This window comes from Nannospalax galili, unplaced genomic scaffold (genome assembly GCF_000622305.1).
Source record: "Nannospalax galili isolate Female #2095 unplaced genomic scaffold, S.galili_v1.0 scaffold155, whole genome shotgun sequence".
Classification (NCBI taxonomy): Eukaryota; Metazoa; Chordata; class Mammalia; order Rodentia; family Spalacidae; genus Nannospalax; species Nannospalax galili.
The window spans coordinates 1,663,511-1,679,845 of NW_008339923.1; the positions used below are offsets into that span (position 1 = coordinate 1,663,511).

General features: G+C 41.2%; 1 protein-coding gene across 10 annotated transcripts in view; it reads right to left on the reverse strand.

Moving 5' to 3' along the window:
• Positions 1-425: 425 nt before the first annotated feature.
• Positions 426-16,335, reverse strand: part of Dlgap1 (DLG associated protein 1) — a 1,065,856-nt gene continuing 1,049,946 nt past the window's right edge. For all 10 annotated transcript variants that reach the window (XM_029564283.1, XM_029564284.1, XM_008834624.3 and 7 more), the window contains 3 exons: positions 12,870-12,961; positions 7,126-7,278; positions 426-4,239 (listed from right to left, as the gene is read on the reverse strand). In XM_029564283.1, the coding sequence (XP_029420143.1) occupies positions 4,030-4,239; positions 7,126-7,278; positions 12,870-12,961 (455 nt within the window). In that variant the 3' untranslated portion in view covers positions 426-4,029. The remainder of the gene's footprint in view (positions 4,240-7,125; positions 7,279-12,869; positions 12,962-16,335) is intronic.

The window sequence follows — 16,335 nt, forward strand, 5'->3', positions numbered from 1 at the left end:
AGATATGTTCAAGTCTACTTTGTAAGCATTGCTATTTTTTTTTCACTTTTAGTAAAACTGTGTATTTAAGGATGAAGTGAGGTTTCCAGATATGACCTGGATAAAAACCAGATGCAATTGTCAGTGCAAATAATTGTCCGTGTTAAATGTGGGAATGATGAGAGGGACATTGGAGTAGATAAAGGCTTGGATTTTAGACTCAAGTCTGCCCCTTAGTAATTGTGTCCAATTGGCAAGTCACTAAGCCCCAGTGGAATTGTTTCCTTTCCTTCCCTTCCTTCCCTTCCCTTCCCTTCCCTTCCCTTTCCTTCCTTCCTTCCTTCCTTCCTTCCTTCCTTCCTTCCTTCCTTCCTTCCTTCCTTCCTTCCTTCCTTCCTCCCTCCCTCCCTTCCTTCCTCCTCGCTCTGCCTCTTCCCTTTCTTCCTGTGCCTCTTTTTCTTTTGTCTGCAGTACTGGGGATTGAATCCAGGGCCTCACACATACTAAGCACATGCTCTGCCCTGAGATACACTCCAAATCCCAATGAATCCATTTTTTTTTTTTTTCTAATTGTGAGGATGAAATTAAAGACACAAAGCATTATCCTCTTTTTACCCTACATACAGTGTGGGAAATAGAATTTGTGATGTGTATGCAAAGATATTTAAGTGGGTAAAATATACATGTTTGAGGGGCTCATAATTTCATTTCTAATCTGTACCTGTCACTGTAATGCAGTTTGGGTAGCACCTGAAACAAAACTCCATGCATGTATCATTTATCTGAGTAAAAGGTGTTAGCTTTTCAGTATTGAAGTCGTTTAGACAGGACGCAAGATCTTTCCCAACCTGTTCATTGGTGGGTAGAACAGCATCAGAAATTGTCAGCTGCCCAACTATTCACTTCCAAAGAAAACTGCTTAGATTTTTGGAAGAAGTGGGACTTCAGTCAGCACAGAGACCTTGAAAGCAGTGCATTAATTATTTTATTAATTTCTTCTTTTTACATTATGGGAAACATTCATCTATTTACAGATTTGTTTTTTTGTCCACACACAATCTAGGTAAATAAGCCTATGAAATTCCTATTCAGAAAGCCATAAAAATGTTCCCTACCCCTCCATCTCTGAAGGCTTTCAAATGAATCTGTTTTTTCCAAACCAAAATAATTTTTAAAAATTACATTAGGGAATTCAGGTATGCTAGTGATTTACATTCCAGTTATTTAAAATATGCATCTAGACATGTTTTTAAAAAGAAATGGTAAATTCACAAGAATAAGGCTTAAATTAAAATGGTAATACACAGTAAAACATTAAGGAAACATCTATAAATAACAGAAATATATTACAAATAAATTAGTTCTATTTACCATTTCAAATATTAAAAATCTTTAATCCATTTCTTCATCTCTCTTTACAAAAAGGTTATGTGAATTATATGGAAACATCTGCAAAAAATATAATAAATACTTAATTTCTTTGAGCTTTTTTTTGATGAGGGAGACAAACTTCTTTTAATTGCCCCCCGCCCCGAGAAAATGCCCAACACCTTTATACCAAAGTTAAACAAAATAAGTAATTTTCCAGGGTACATACATTTTTCATTACGAACTTAAAAACATCTCTACAAATTACATCAAAAAGAATAATGTAACAAAGGTTATGCTCACGGATGTCAGTTTCAGGGTTCCGGTGATTGACAAGCAGCTTTGTATGGGGGTCATGTCCTAACATCAATAATTAGTTTCTTATAAAGTGTTTATACAGTTGAGACTGTGTTTTTCAGGAAGGCAGAGGTTGTGATGCCCCTGCAGGTGTTCAGCTAAAAGATTTAAAATTCTTACCAAAAATAGCTTATGAATATACAAATGCCATTCGCTTAGACAAGATAAATAGGCCTTCTCTGGTCTCTCTTTAATATATCCTGGGCTAAATCAGTTTCCAAAGAAAATACTGTAGGAGAATCTGGAATCAGGTTAGAAATTGATCTCAACTCTACCTCAGGGCACCGTGCTTTAGTTGTAAAGATGGGTGGGCTTCTTGTGAGTTCCAAGCCATTCTTGGATGAATGTGACCGTGGGCTACCCAAGGGTGATGGTTGGCCTTACTCCTGCAAACTTCATATGATCTTTTCGCTTCTCCAATGTAAAGAAAAAGTGTTTCCTTTTTAAAACTAGTAAATATTCGAAGCTCAAAATCTGTTTGCTCCAATTTGACAAAGCATTTCAAGTGCTCTGTCCACTCTGGGTAAAAGGTGGTTGGTTTTTAAATAAGTTAGTAGCCCTTTTCTTGTAAACCACAGCAGTGAACATTTGTGCCCTGTTGATAAAGGTGGCTCAAAGCATCAATGGCTCTGAGAGGTAGCGAATTCTCTAGTGTTTTTAGAATATGTCTGTGAAAGTATTGGTTGCCAGAACGTGTCGTCTCTCAATTTCGTACAGAAAATTAAATTAGCACCTAGCTATGAAAGTGGTTCTCTCTTTTTTTTTTTTTTAATTTTTTAAAGCATCTCTGGTATGAGCATATTTTTTTAAATCTTTTCTTTTCTTTTTTTTTTTAATGGAAAATTTCTAACGTTTTAGGATGTGAGCTTGACACAAAAACACCCGTGGTACTTTCAGATTGCCACATTCTAAATGTGTAAACGGCTACAAGTAAGGGCATTTGAAGACTTCACCAGTGCATACCATGACTCAACCGGAAACCAGACTCAACCGGAAACCAACAGAAACCTTGTAATCCAACCCAAAGCTTGGATTTCTTTCAGCGAATGCCATCATTTCCTCCCTCCTCATGGCTCCCTACCCCAGCAGGTCAAATGTCTTCTCTGTCTACCTGGAGCCTCTGGTCATGGTGGCAGTTCTTTGGAATGAGGCAGCATGTCAACTCGGGTAGATCACTTTTTATTTTATTCATTTGACATAAAACAAAATCCTGTGCTGGGGAACAAGTGAACTCTGCATAGGAGGAGTGTGGGGAGACGGAAGGAGAAAACATTTCTGAAATGTGAACTCTACTGGGTTGAGCTAGACAGATGCGTAGCATTCAAAAGGGGGACAGAAGACCCAAGCTCTCCTGAAAACGGCCTTACTTGTCATTAAGAGTTTCAGAAGCGACGTGTCCTTATGTGTGTGATTAAGTGGGCCCACCACCGGGATGGACCCTAAATTAGTAGAACCAACACTTTCCGTTAAAAACCACCACCACAGCAATATAATACAGAGTACAAGAAAAGCTGATAAAACGTTTCAGGTCTAAATTTCCTTAATAATAAGACAAATAAATAAATCCCTCATGTAGGATCTTAAACCATCGGTGTTTGCTTTACCTTGCCTTTCTTCATTTTATTGCCTTTCAGAATAGATTAATTTCCCTGAAAGATCGAATTTACAATCTTCTGCTGATTGAGACATTTGAAGCTGTGATTGATGAAATACCAGTGAGGCAGTTTGTGCAGCTGTGAAGGCGCAGGCGCCGGGTACCTGCACGCTTCCCCCTTCCCTCCTACACACCTAGGCCCCCACCTCCAGGCCAGCTTGGTCCCCTCCTCTTTGTCACCACGGATTCCGGTAAGATGGTGTGATTTCTGAGATTGGAAATAAAGCGCTCTATCTGCCTGTAAAAAGAATAACCATTTAGGAGGAAATAAAGGGAATCGGAGCCCTCGTTTCTTTCTTGTGGAAGACGGTTGAATCCCAAAGGCTCACCCTGTGTGTACTGGATTTCTGAAATTCCCTATGGTTTTTATATTGCTGAGCCCTAGGGACACACTAGCTTGAGAGAACTCAGGAGGGTGGGTGACCTACAGGTGTCGTTTCTACACTGGTGGGTTTGACTTGGCCCAGAAAAGAAAGGGTTTTGGATGTCTGCATGAGGCTCAGGACCGGGGAGCGAAGCTCGGTGGAGCGGATGGGCAAAGTGGTCCAGGAAGCGGGGCGGCTGGGGACGGCTCCTGCGAGGTGGACAACTACACCACGATGGTGCGGGTCACTGAGCGCGGAGACGGGGGCGGGGAGCGGCCGGGCAGGGGGGCGGGCTGTCCTGGGCGCTCAGAGCCGGGTCTGCGCCTCGGGGATGTAGATCTCGATGCTCTCGGCGCTCTCGGTGGCCGAGTTCTGGCGGACCGACGCGGCGCGCTTGGCGGCCATCAGGCGCTTGCGGGCCTCCTGGCGCTGCGAGCTCTCCAGCGAGCGCTCCCGGATCAGCGGCGCGGGGCCCTTCGCCGGCTTCTTTGGCACTGGAGGAGGGGCCCTTCGCTCCTGATCAAAGCAGAAGGTTCAGGACATTACACAGCTTCTCAGGACAAGCTTGGGAAAGACTGGGATAGGTCAGTAGTTAGAGCACACGCGCGCGCGCACACACACACGCTTTTTTTTTTTCTTCCCCTAAACCTAAGGATGCTTGGTTATGATCTGCACTCTGTATATGTAATTTTTCATTACTCTGTCTTGGGTATTCGAAAAGATACAGGAAAAAAAAATCTTTGAAGCTTAAGGCCCAGGATAACACTGGATTGCAGAACTAGGTCTCTCCCAGGGCAGGATGTGGGCCTTTAAAATGCCCCCTGTCAAAGGCTGTAGCTTCCAGACCCTCTCTCTGCACACTTCAGACTCTTCCCCGTGCCAGGGACAGGCCAGGAGAGTGCACCTGCTGCAGAAGCATCCAGAAGTCTGCATCCTCTCTAAGGAGGCAAGCTTGGTTCAGAGTATAAAAGCCTCTCCACCCTCTCTCCCTGGGCTTACCCAGCCTCCCTTGCCACCCGGGTATTCCTAAGTAACCAGATACGGTTATAAGGCTGTTTTCCCAGGCTTTTGATGCCACTGTGATTTACATCCTTTAGCACACCACACACAAACACAAAGCAACATACTGCACAGGGTCACTAGGGAGAGAAGACCCTGGTATTTCCTATTCTGGGGAGGGACCAGTTTCAAGATTCTTCCAGAACACCAGTCCCTAGGGGCTTGAGCATGCTTGCAGTGGCCCAGAAGGCAATTCCAACCGCTAAGACAGAAACAGTGTTACCAAAGTTTAACACAGGACTGAAAAAGTCATCCCTCTTATCAGCAAACTCTAAAGTGGGTTTTAGATATTTTCAATGCTTTTGCAAAACACATCCTTCACTCCTTTGGCAAGACAGCCCAGTACAGTGGGGGAAAAAGGACAACCACAAAGGGTTCTTTTAGGAAAAGGGTACTTAGCTTTCAGGTTGTGAGACTACCCACATAAAGCCCATGTTTCGTTTAAAATAAAATCCCCTGACTCCTTATAAAATCAAAAGTAAAATAGATCTTAAAGGCAGTGACTGTCAAACGGCATGCTTCCCATCTCAGCACTGATGTTCAGCGCAGTGGTTCCTCCTTGCCAGGGAGAAATACAGAATTAAGTACATTACACTTGGACTTGGCCCATGGTCATTTAAGGTGGAGTTTGTGTTTCTGAAAGGACAAAAAGGGAAAACACAGTACAAACGGTATCCACCATCTCTGTCTCTTCATTATTTATTTTTCTCTGAGTCATGAGAAGCTCTGATCATAGGCAAAATGCATTCTAAAAAAAACAAAAAACAAAAAAAAACCTTAAAATTAAGCTGGGCTTGGTGGCGCACACCTTTAATCCCAGCACTCAGGAGGCAGAGGCAGGCGGATCTCTGTGAGTTCAAGGCTAGCCTGGTCTACATAGTGAGTTCTAGGACAGTTGGGGCTACAGGGAGACTCTGTCTCAAAAAGACCAAAAAACAAAAAAATAAAAAAAACCTTAAAATTAAGCTAATAATTTATAATTAGGTTGCATATCAATAGGTCACGTGTAACAATTTCTTTGTATTGCTTCCTTGGGACATTTAAAAATCTTCATTGTAAAGCAACTCAGTGGATATTTTTTAAAAGTATGAAAATTGGAAGCTTTTTAGTCATTTTTCCTTTCTTTGCACACTTTATTTTTTAACAATAATTAAAAATAATCAGCGAGAAATTAGATAGAGCAGTACACTAAATTACCAATGTGTGTACACCTGTGTGTTCTGTTAAAATCAGACCAATTTAAAAGCCTTGCTAGCAGATAGTTTTATACATAAAGAAAACTAGATGAAGCACAATGTTTGGCCTCACAAACGAGAGGCCACATGTACATCAATAGCACTTCTATGTTTGGCCCTAACCCTCCACCCCCTCCCAGTTTGATGGACCTAGAATTGGAGAAGTGGTGACGGCATTGCCCTCCCATTACTTACAGGCAGTCCCCTGGGGCTAGATTTCTCCTGGGAGCCCGCTGACCCCATTCAACCAGAATGAAGGGCAGCAGTGGATTGCTGTTAGCTCTTGAAAGGGCAGGGCTATCACTGTTCCAAGGGAACAGTCCTCCCTCATTTTCAGAGGTAACTCTTGGAACTATCTGACCTCAGGTTACAGGAGAAGTGAAGTTTTTAAAAGTCATGTAGGACAGACCAGCCTGGGAAGGTGGACACTGATACTTGTGTAAGCCTGGTGGGACCACATTAATCAAATATGTAATTAGTACTGATTAATTAAAAGAGTTTCAGTCTTTAAACTGTTGAATGACAATCCCAGTGAGCCACTTTCCCCCAGGCAAATCAACCAAAAGTATACTTTTGAAAAAAAAAAAAAAATCCAACATTTATGACTGTGAAACTTCATGGTGTGCATTTTAGACTTGAACAACAGTGATTTCTTTATTACTATATTTATGAAATGATTATCAAAGTCAGTTACTTCTCAGGGTTTCCTATTTTTCTCAGAAACACACCCTGAGGGTGTAAGGAAATTGAACTCTTGCTCTATGGAACCATGCACTGAAGATGTCATTTATTTTTAGTTTAAAAAGCAAAATGGAGGCAGTTCCTTCCAGTGACTAAAGTGGTTTAACTTAAAGTTTAATTAACAAAAAAAGGCCACATTCCCATTTTCCAATTCACAAAGACAGATTTTTCTTTAAAAATATGCCTGAAACATATTACAGATAATATCCCATGATTACTATGTAAACATTGTCATTACAATGAAATGAATATGATGCCAGCTCCATTTCACATTGTAAACAGCAGGACTGAATGCAGAAGCCTATTTAGACTGTCCAGTGTTTGTACAGGTTTTTAAATGAACCATACAAAATCTACATTGTTCTACCTTCTTGTCAAGAGGATCCATCTGTTTCCAATTATTGGCCTTTAACTGATGAAGTTCATCAAATTTCATACTAATATTTTCTATGGACAACTGTAGCATGTCCCAGAACCCCGCCAAATCCTGGGAAGTGGGTCTTGGATGAGCATTGGGATTCTGTGCAAAAGAGAGAGAAATATGCTTTAGAGGTGACGTGACAGCAAGCACAGGGCCAAAGAGGCATTTTCAAACATTTCAAATAATGTAAGGCGGATGAGTTCCTTTTGGTTTTTAGATAAGAGATAAAAGTGAGGCTACAAATGGTAATTTTATACATGCCCTCATTCCAGTCAGTGATTCTCAAATGTCAAGGTTGTAAAATTCCTCTGTCTTGGTACAACAGAATGGTTGTCTGAGTATGATAAAAGGCGAGTTTAAACATTTGAAAAATTCCAGAATATGTATCTCTTACCTGATGCATTTAAAATTCTGTATTTAAATGAAAGTGCCATCTTCGGAAAAAATTATAGTCTGTTATTAATAGAACATTAAATTCCATGCAACATGATTTAGTTAGACAAAAAATGAAAAATCTAGAATATTAGTTTTAAGACTCATGAGTGAAATACTAGGGTAAAGAATTGATGAGTAATAAAATATTTTCAAAGTGCTATGTGTAGAGGGGTGTTCTTTGATACTAGAGATTGAGCCTTTAGTTTGCATATCTCAGGCAAATGATCTGCCACTGAGGTACATCCCTAGTCCCTGAAACTATCATTTGTTCAGTAATTGAAATGTTAGCAATATATAAAATAGAAAATAATTTTGTCATATTACACATTGGAAGTTAACTGGTTAAATGGACTGAGGCATAATATAGCACATGTCAGAAAACATTATGTTTGTACATATGTGTGCATCTGTAATGATTCCTTTGTTAGAATAGTAAGCAAGCATCCTTCAGTGTTTAAGAATTAATATTTTAGAGCCGGTTTGGTGCTGCACACCTTTAATCCCACCACTTTGGAGGCAGAGGCAGGTGAATATGAGTTCAAGGACAGACTGTTCTCTATAGTGAATCCAGGCCAGCTGTGACTACAGGAAGACCCTGTCTCAAAAAGACCAAAAACAAACAAACAAACAAACAAACAAACAAAAAACCCAAAAGAATTAATTTTTTAGCTGGGTGAAGTGGTACACATCTTTAATGCCAGCACTTGGGAAGCAGAGGCAGATTGGGAGTTTGAAGCCAGCCTTGTCTATATAGTGAGACCCTGTTTCATGGAAAAGAAAATTTACTTAAAATTTAAAAAAATGTATTGTGTGTACTTGTATCACAGCATGCATGTAGAGGTCAGAGGACAACTTGGTGGAAGGAGAGAACCAACTCCACAAATTCCTGAGTTCCAGGAATTGAACTCAGGCCATTAGGCTTGAGCAACAAGTGCATTTTCCTTTTGAGTTTTCTTGCCAGTCCAAGAACTGACTTTTGTTTGTTGGCTCGAGACAGAGACAGTCTTTCTGTGTAGCCTATACTGGCCTGGACTTTTTTAAAAAATTAAAAAAAAAATATTATTTTTATTTTATGTGTGTGAGTGTATTGCCTGCATGTACGTGAGTGCACCTGTGTCGTGCAATGCTGCGGAGGTCAGAAGAGGGCTTTGGATACCCCTGGAACTGGAGTTAAGGATGGTTTATAGCTGCCATGTGGGTGCTTGGAATCGAGCCCGGGTCCTCTGCAAGAGCAGTCAGCGATCTTAACTGCTGAGCCTTCTCTCCAGCCCCCTGGCCTAGACTTTTTATCCTCCTGCCTCAGCCTCCTGAGTGCTGCAATTAATAGTGCATGTGATCATGTCTGGCTCAAGGACTGACTTTCTTATTCTTATCAGCATTTTCCGGATCAGGTCTAAGTAAGAAAACATACAAGCCAGAGGCTGAAGGGATCAGGCTCATTGTCAACCATCTGCAGGACTAGCTAAAGGCATTCGTGCTGAGATGGTTAGCGTTCTGGGTGTTGGGAGCCTCTGGCTGGTGTGTTTCTAGTTCGCTCTCAGTACTGCGAAAAACTGAATAGTCTAAAGCTTCATGTCATATAATAACAGAGGCCAGCTTGTACTTTTAAGATTAATTCAAAGGATTTCAGACAGTACAAGGGTTGATGACCATCAATGTTAAAAGGTTGGAAACCTTTACATCTACAGATGAGATAGTATTAGTGACTTCCCTCAAAATAAATACAAATAAAGATGTATTTATAAGTATAGACTTCTAAAACTACCCCTAGCTCTGAAAGTCTTTGAAAGAAGTGAACTTTAGAATTTTTAAGTGCTTGCTTCAATATTAAGGTCTGTTGTAGGGATGAGAGTAGAGCTTGGTGGTGCAGGACGTGCTTAGCATATGCAAGGCCTTGGGTTCAATCTTTATCACAAATACCAAACCGAAACCAAATAAACCAAACCATTCAAGAATGACACTTGAATTAACAAAGGGTTTCTTTATAATAATTTGACTTAGTAAACAGCAATAAGAACAAAAATGTCTCAAGGGGTATGGTGGCAAACATGGGTAATCTGAACAGTCAGGAAGTTGAAGTAGAAACACCTCAAGTTTGAGGCTACATAGTCAAAGTACCAAGGAGGGGGGCTGTAAACATTCAGAACAGATAGGTCATTACCTCCCTAATTTGTCAAAATGCCTTAATGATCTCACAGTGGACTTAGCCTCATCTGTAATTAAAGACTAAACTATTCATATTTTGGAGTTCAGTTATACCGCTTTAATTGTTTTAGCACCAATAGAAGAAGCAGTTCAGGCTGAATATCTGTAATCTGAAACCCTAGGGACCAGAGGTTGAGCTGTTGGATTTAGGATTTGGAAACTCTTAACTAAACATAATATCTTATAAACAGAATACAAGGCTTAATGAGAAATTCATTTGTGTGTCATATACACCTTATACATACAGAGTGAAGGTAATTATACTCAACATTCTTAGTGTGCCTGCATTTTGACAGCAACAGGTTACGTGGTCAGACGTGGACTCTTTTACTTCGTACGGTGTACCTCACTGCCCCCAAACGTTTCAGATTTTGGAGCATTTCTGATTTCAGAGTTTTGGATTAGGGATGCTCAATTTGTACTAAGCTTCTGACACAGTTCTTTAAATGTGCTTAACTCTGTATCAAGGACAATCTGATTCTACCCCACAAGGAATCTCTTTGCCCTCATATTGTCAAAAAGACAGATGATGAAACAAAGAGTTTACGTGCTAACCATTCTCTATGGTAGTCAGGTAATGTCTGAAGCACAAGAGAGGGTGGCTGAGTCTAAGTCAGGGACGGGAGGATTGGACTCCTTGGTTTTTCATCCATTTATTCTAAATCTGAGGATCTAGCCTGGGATGATAATGTATATTTTCTTTCTTTTTTTCCTGTAGCCCCAGCTGGCCTGGATCTCACTATATAGACCAGGCTGGCCTTGAACTCACAGAGATCTGCTGCCTCTGCCTCCTGAGTGCTGGGATTAAAAGTATGTGCCACTACACCTGGCTGATAATGTATATTTTCAACTAAAGCACTATTATTTTTTTCCTCAAAGGAGGAAGAACTAAAGAAAGGATAGCTGAGCCTGGTCCTAGTTCTGACCAATCCTACAGTCACTTATTATCTATTTTTTATTTTTATTTTATGCATATGAGTATTTTGTCTGCATGCATGTAAGTGCTCGACAGGCATGCAATGCCTGTGGAGGCCAGAAAAGGGTGTTGGACCCCCTGGAACTGGGAGTTACAGATGGTTGTTAGCTACCATGTGGGTGCTGGAAACCAAACCCAGATTCTCTGCAAGAGCAGTCTTAACCACTGAGCCATTTCTCTAGCTGCTAGGGTCATTTATTTATTGTGTGGATGCTTGTGAAGGTATGTGGATGGTTTTTGGAGGACAGCTGGAAGGAGTAAGGTCTCACCTTCCATCACATGGGTCCCAGGGATCAAACTCAGGTTATCAGGCCTGGCAGCGAATTTCTTTACTGGTTGAGTCATCTTGCTCACCCCCTAGAGTCACTTTTATACAGCTGTAGTGCTAAGAGGGGGGTACCACCAGGTACTTCCTGGACTGACTTCCCTCTGTCAAGGTAAGGAGTAAAACTCAAATCCTGGTTGGGATTTATGGGGACTGAGGTCAAACAGCCTGGGTTTGATTCTTGGTTCTGCCTTTACCATGGGCCCACGGCTAAGTTTCTTAACTTTCTCTGCTCACTTATCTTGCCTGTAAAATCATCATGAAAGCAATGCCACTAGTAACTCACTTGGTCATTCTGAGGATTTAGCCAGGTCAGAAATCTTGGTGTCAGCAAGGCCCCTGGATGGGAGGTACTAGCCTTCCCTTCAGGGGCCTGGTTTGAGCAATACCATTGCATTGCTGCAGGCTGCCTTTACCAGGGATCCTCATACTGTACCACCCAAGTTTCTCGAGTGGCCATAGGAGTCCATCAGGAATGAAGAAACAGCCAAAGCTGGCTTTCATAAAGTTAACATTTCCTAGAAACAGCAGTTGTTTCTTTTTCTTTTTTTAATGGCGCCTGCAGTTTCATCTTTAAAACATATACAGTATTTACATTTTTCATGGTGCACTTGCCCATGTGGAAGTCAGGACCATTTTCAGGTGTGGGTTCTCTCTTTCTACCATGTGGGTTCCAGGGACTGAACCCAGGTCATCAGGTTTGGTGGCAAGCGCCTTTTACTCACTGAACCATCTCACCAGCCTTAAACTAGATTCCTTTTGAAGAGAAAATAAAGCACTTCTGATGCAGAGTTAAAACTCTAAAATCATATTTAGGGTCATTTCGATCTCAAATAATCATGTTTTCAGTTTCTACACATAAATTGCTTTTCATTTGTTTTAGATCCAGTGTGAGCAATAATTGAACAATAGAAGTTATGTTTGTGGAATTACACTTGGATAGACAGTAGTTCTTTCTGGGGGGCACATGTGAAGAGCCTCTTATTTTGCAATAAACTTTTGAAATGCAATGGCTGTTTGTGGTGTTTTCTTTTACTTTACTTTGTTTTTGCTTCTCAGAGATAGATGAAATACTCATTTTTCTTAGGGAAGCCAAATCTACATTTTATGTTGTCCTCAACCTTTGGCCTTTAAGTTAATACAAAACTCTCTGACTAGAAGACAGTCATTGATAGCTATTGTAGAAAGAGGATAATGATCCAAAAATTACCTTTGTAATAGTATTTGTGAAATACCAGGCTGCTTCATATTTTAGTAAGAATAAGAAAATCACAAGTATCATGTAAAATCCAGGAAAATAGAAATGTTTACATCAGGAAGGCAGGAAATGGAATTTTTAATTATTTTATGTGTATGAATGTATTGCGTGCATGTATGTAAGTGCACCCGTGTTGTGCAATGCCCATGGATTCTGGGAATTAAAACCTGGTCCTCTGCAAAAGGAGCCAGTGCTTTTAACTGCTGAGCTCTCTCTCTAGTCCCAGGAAATGGAATTCTAACTTGATCTTTCTCCTACCCCCAAGACTATATAAGTGTAAAATAAAGTTAAAAAAAATTTTTTTTTATTTTAAGAGACATGAGAAGCAAGATACATCTGAAAACCGTCTATTCCAGGTGAAAGACTGCAGTAGTCTTGATTTAACCTGGTTCAAACTGAGTTTCTAGCTTGGTAGGGCAGGTAGCTTGGTAGGATTGGTAGCTCTGGTCCTGTACCAGTAGGGAGCCCACAGTGACAGGGAATACACTTACCAGGTTTTCTTCACACAATTCTCTGAACTGGTAGAATTTCTGGGCCATGAGAAGTTGGGCACTGCCCACCGCAGTTCGGATTTTCCCTAGAACTGAAAAGAACAAACATTCAAGTTTACAGGGGGCCTCAGTGTTGAGACTTAGTCTGGTAAACAAAGCAAAGAGTCGGTCAGGAAAAACAGCACACCCTACGCCCACGCCCACCGGGATTGATGCTCTATTGGCCCATGAAACACCGGCTGCTGGGTGGGTTCAAGCATAAAATCAACTTGGAAAAACACACGTTCATTGCGTTGGTTTCTTGGGACAACTGGAGTTTTCCATCACAGCACTTAAAAAAAAAAAAAAGCAAACAGTTCTCTTTCACCACGAAGACCATGTCAAAAGTGGTTCCCAGTGTAGTGAGGGATTTATGGAGTCAGCGATCCTGATCTGCTGGCTTGTTTTGTTAATCCGAATTCAAACAATGAATAATCAAACAATCCTAACTGGGCTGGAGGAATCTCCTGGCAGTCACCCTATCCCATCCAGATTCTTCATTATCCCCCCCCCCCGACCCCCCAGTTCAGCCACTGGCACTGAATGATTTGCTAGGGAGTGACGGGGTTCAGCCTGTTGCCTAGGGAACAGCAGCACCCACCCAGATTTTCTTGTTAACATGGGCTCCTGCACAGCCTTTCCCTTGCAAGCAAGCTACTTCTTGCCACAATTAAGGCGAACACCTTTGAGTTCCCAGGAAGGCTGGATCTTCTGGGGCGGATGCTATGTGCAGACAGATGGCTTCCAGGTCTGAGTGTACCAGGGGCTCCCCCTGCACCCGCACCCTTCACAGCTGCCACTGCTGGAGCCCTGCCACTAGGCGGTTTGCAACACGCCCTCTGGGATAGAAAAGGAGAGAAGGTGCCCTCGAAGAAGCTAGAGAGAGCCCAGACTGACTCAGCTAGGGCTTGACTGGACTGGGAAATCTTTCCGGGAGATAGCTCCGGATTTAAGCAGTCTTAGTGTTGCTGTCAATTTTCAGAATTTAGACTCAGGATGGAATTAGGTCTTCTCTCAACCACATTCCCCACAAAATCTTGGGAGTAGAAAACAAAAGGAAAGGAACTTTAATTTCCCAGGTTTTCTAGTAATTTGCTCCTACTTACATGCTAGACTACATAGTGGTTTGTGATAACATCCTACACAGGCCTCACTCAAACATTCCAGAAGCTGGCACCTACAAGTCAGAGCATGCATGAATTCAAACGTCCCTAGTCATGCTAGACTGCTCCAGGGGCAGACATTTGCCTCCTCCAAATCACAGGGTTCCCCTAGGACATTTATCTCAAAGTCTTTCCTTAGGCCTAAGCTCTTTTACTTTCTTCCCATCTTGCTTTTAAAATCCTTTGGTATGGTTATCCTGAACTTTCTATGTAGATCAGGCTGGCCTGGATCTCACAGAGTTCCTGAGTGCTGGGATTAAAGGCATGTGCCACCATGCAGGGCTTCCTCTTCCTTTCTTGATACCCCAAAGCAGACTGGACAGTTTATGGGGCTTAAGATAGTTCAGGCCTTTTCCAGCCACTGTTTGGTCATTTCACAGCTGTTTGCTCAGCATGAACAGCTAATGGTATCTGTTGCTATAAAGGTCAAAGTGTTAAGGTGCATGACTCCTTTGGAACAGAAAGCACTTAATGATGATGATGATATAGGATCAGAGACTATACTTTCTTCATGAGGGTGCCAACTAGATAGCCACACTGGTCCTGGCCAGAAGAGAAGAGGGAAATGCCCTGAAATTTGGATTATTTAAAAGTCAGAAGACTTCCTAGTTGCCTGGCACAGATATGTCTTCTGGGTGACCTGTCCCAGACCTGGGAAGGTATGTGGGGCAGGCAGTTTCTAAATGAGCCTGTAACTTTAAGGAAGCTTGAAGGTTCATGGAAAAATCTCTAAATTATCTTGCTTCTGAAATTCCCGGAGTTTAGAACAAGGGTACGTAGTTCTCTGATTTGCTGGGTGGATTTCCATAGGTCCCTGGAAACTCCTACTGGACTCATCTGATATACTTCAATTGTATGTAAATACCAGAGTTATGTCGGACCACAAGAACAGCTAAGTGAGCCACTGATTCTCAAAGGAGGAGAAAGCTTGCCTCTAAACCTTGCTTTTATAAACTAAAACAAAAACTTGGTTGTGGTGGCATACACTTTCTTTAATCCCAGCATTGGGGAGGCAGAGGCAGGCACATCTCTGTGAGTTTGAGGCCAGCCTGGTCTACACAGCAAGTGCTAGGCCATCCAGCGCTGCATAGTGAAACCTTGTTTAAAAAGAAAAAAAGGATTTGGAAGCTTTTGTCAAGAAATCCCAATGGACTCTGATACGAACATTTGAAATTTGCCGTTTTTTCTGGTTCCCTGTCTAGAACTTGCAATCCTAACTACTCTTACCTTTCCTTCTCCTTCACATCCCCTGTTCACCAGTCAATGACTTTCTTTTCTCCCTACAGATAAGAGTTACACAATTTGGGACTCTTTTAGATAGACCCACTGAAGGGGTACCCTAATTGCCTCACCCAGCGTCCCTGTTCAGCATGGAAGAAACCAGAGCGGTCCGTTTCCCAATTCCACAAGTTGGGTAACCTCTTCAGAGGATGATGTGATAAGTATAGGAGGTAGGAATTGGCTAGGCAGTTAGGGTAAAAAGACCCCAATGAAAAGCAGCCAGTTTCTTGGCTAAAAGTCAAAATGTCCTTGGGCCTCTTAGCAACATACTCTGTTTCATATCGAAAGTATTTGGGAGCTTGTATTTAATCCTTAAAAGATTTTAGGGTTACCTCTTCAGAGGGGGGGGATGTTACAGAATCCAAAGCAAAAATGCCCCATAAAAAAAAAAAAGTACATGAAGTTATCAGAAAAAAGTGATGGGGAGATATGGGTTGGAGGGGAAGGAGTGGGCATGGATTTGACCAAAACACTTTATATGCATGTATGAAATTCTCAATAAATTATTTGAAAAGAACCTCATACTTCAATAAAATAAAATTCACCCCGATTAAAAACTTCAAGAAAAAACAAAACAAAGTAATACTAAGGAAAAAGAGAGAAGAAAACTTAAGAGAGTTAAAATAGTTGTTAAGAATGGGGTTGGAAATCACAACGCAATTGTTTCTGGGACGTGTCTAAATATTTTCATTTGTATTTTCTTAGGTGAAACAAAATAGCATAACTTCCCATGTATCCACCTTCCATCTTCATAACAATGTTTCTTATAATCATTTAAATGTAACTATAAATAAAAGGGTGCCTACTCTTGCTACTACTGTTCCATTTTGTAATGGATAATTAGTCAAGATAATTAGGCATGAAAATAAAAAGTCATTTAGTAGATTGGAAGAGAAGTAAAACTTTCTGTTTGCAGATATGACATGATCTTGTATATAAAAATCCCAGATTTAAAAAAAAAACCCAAATCTATTAGAGCTAGT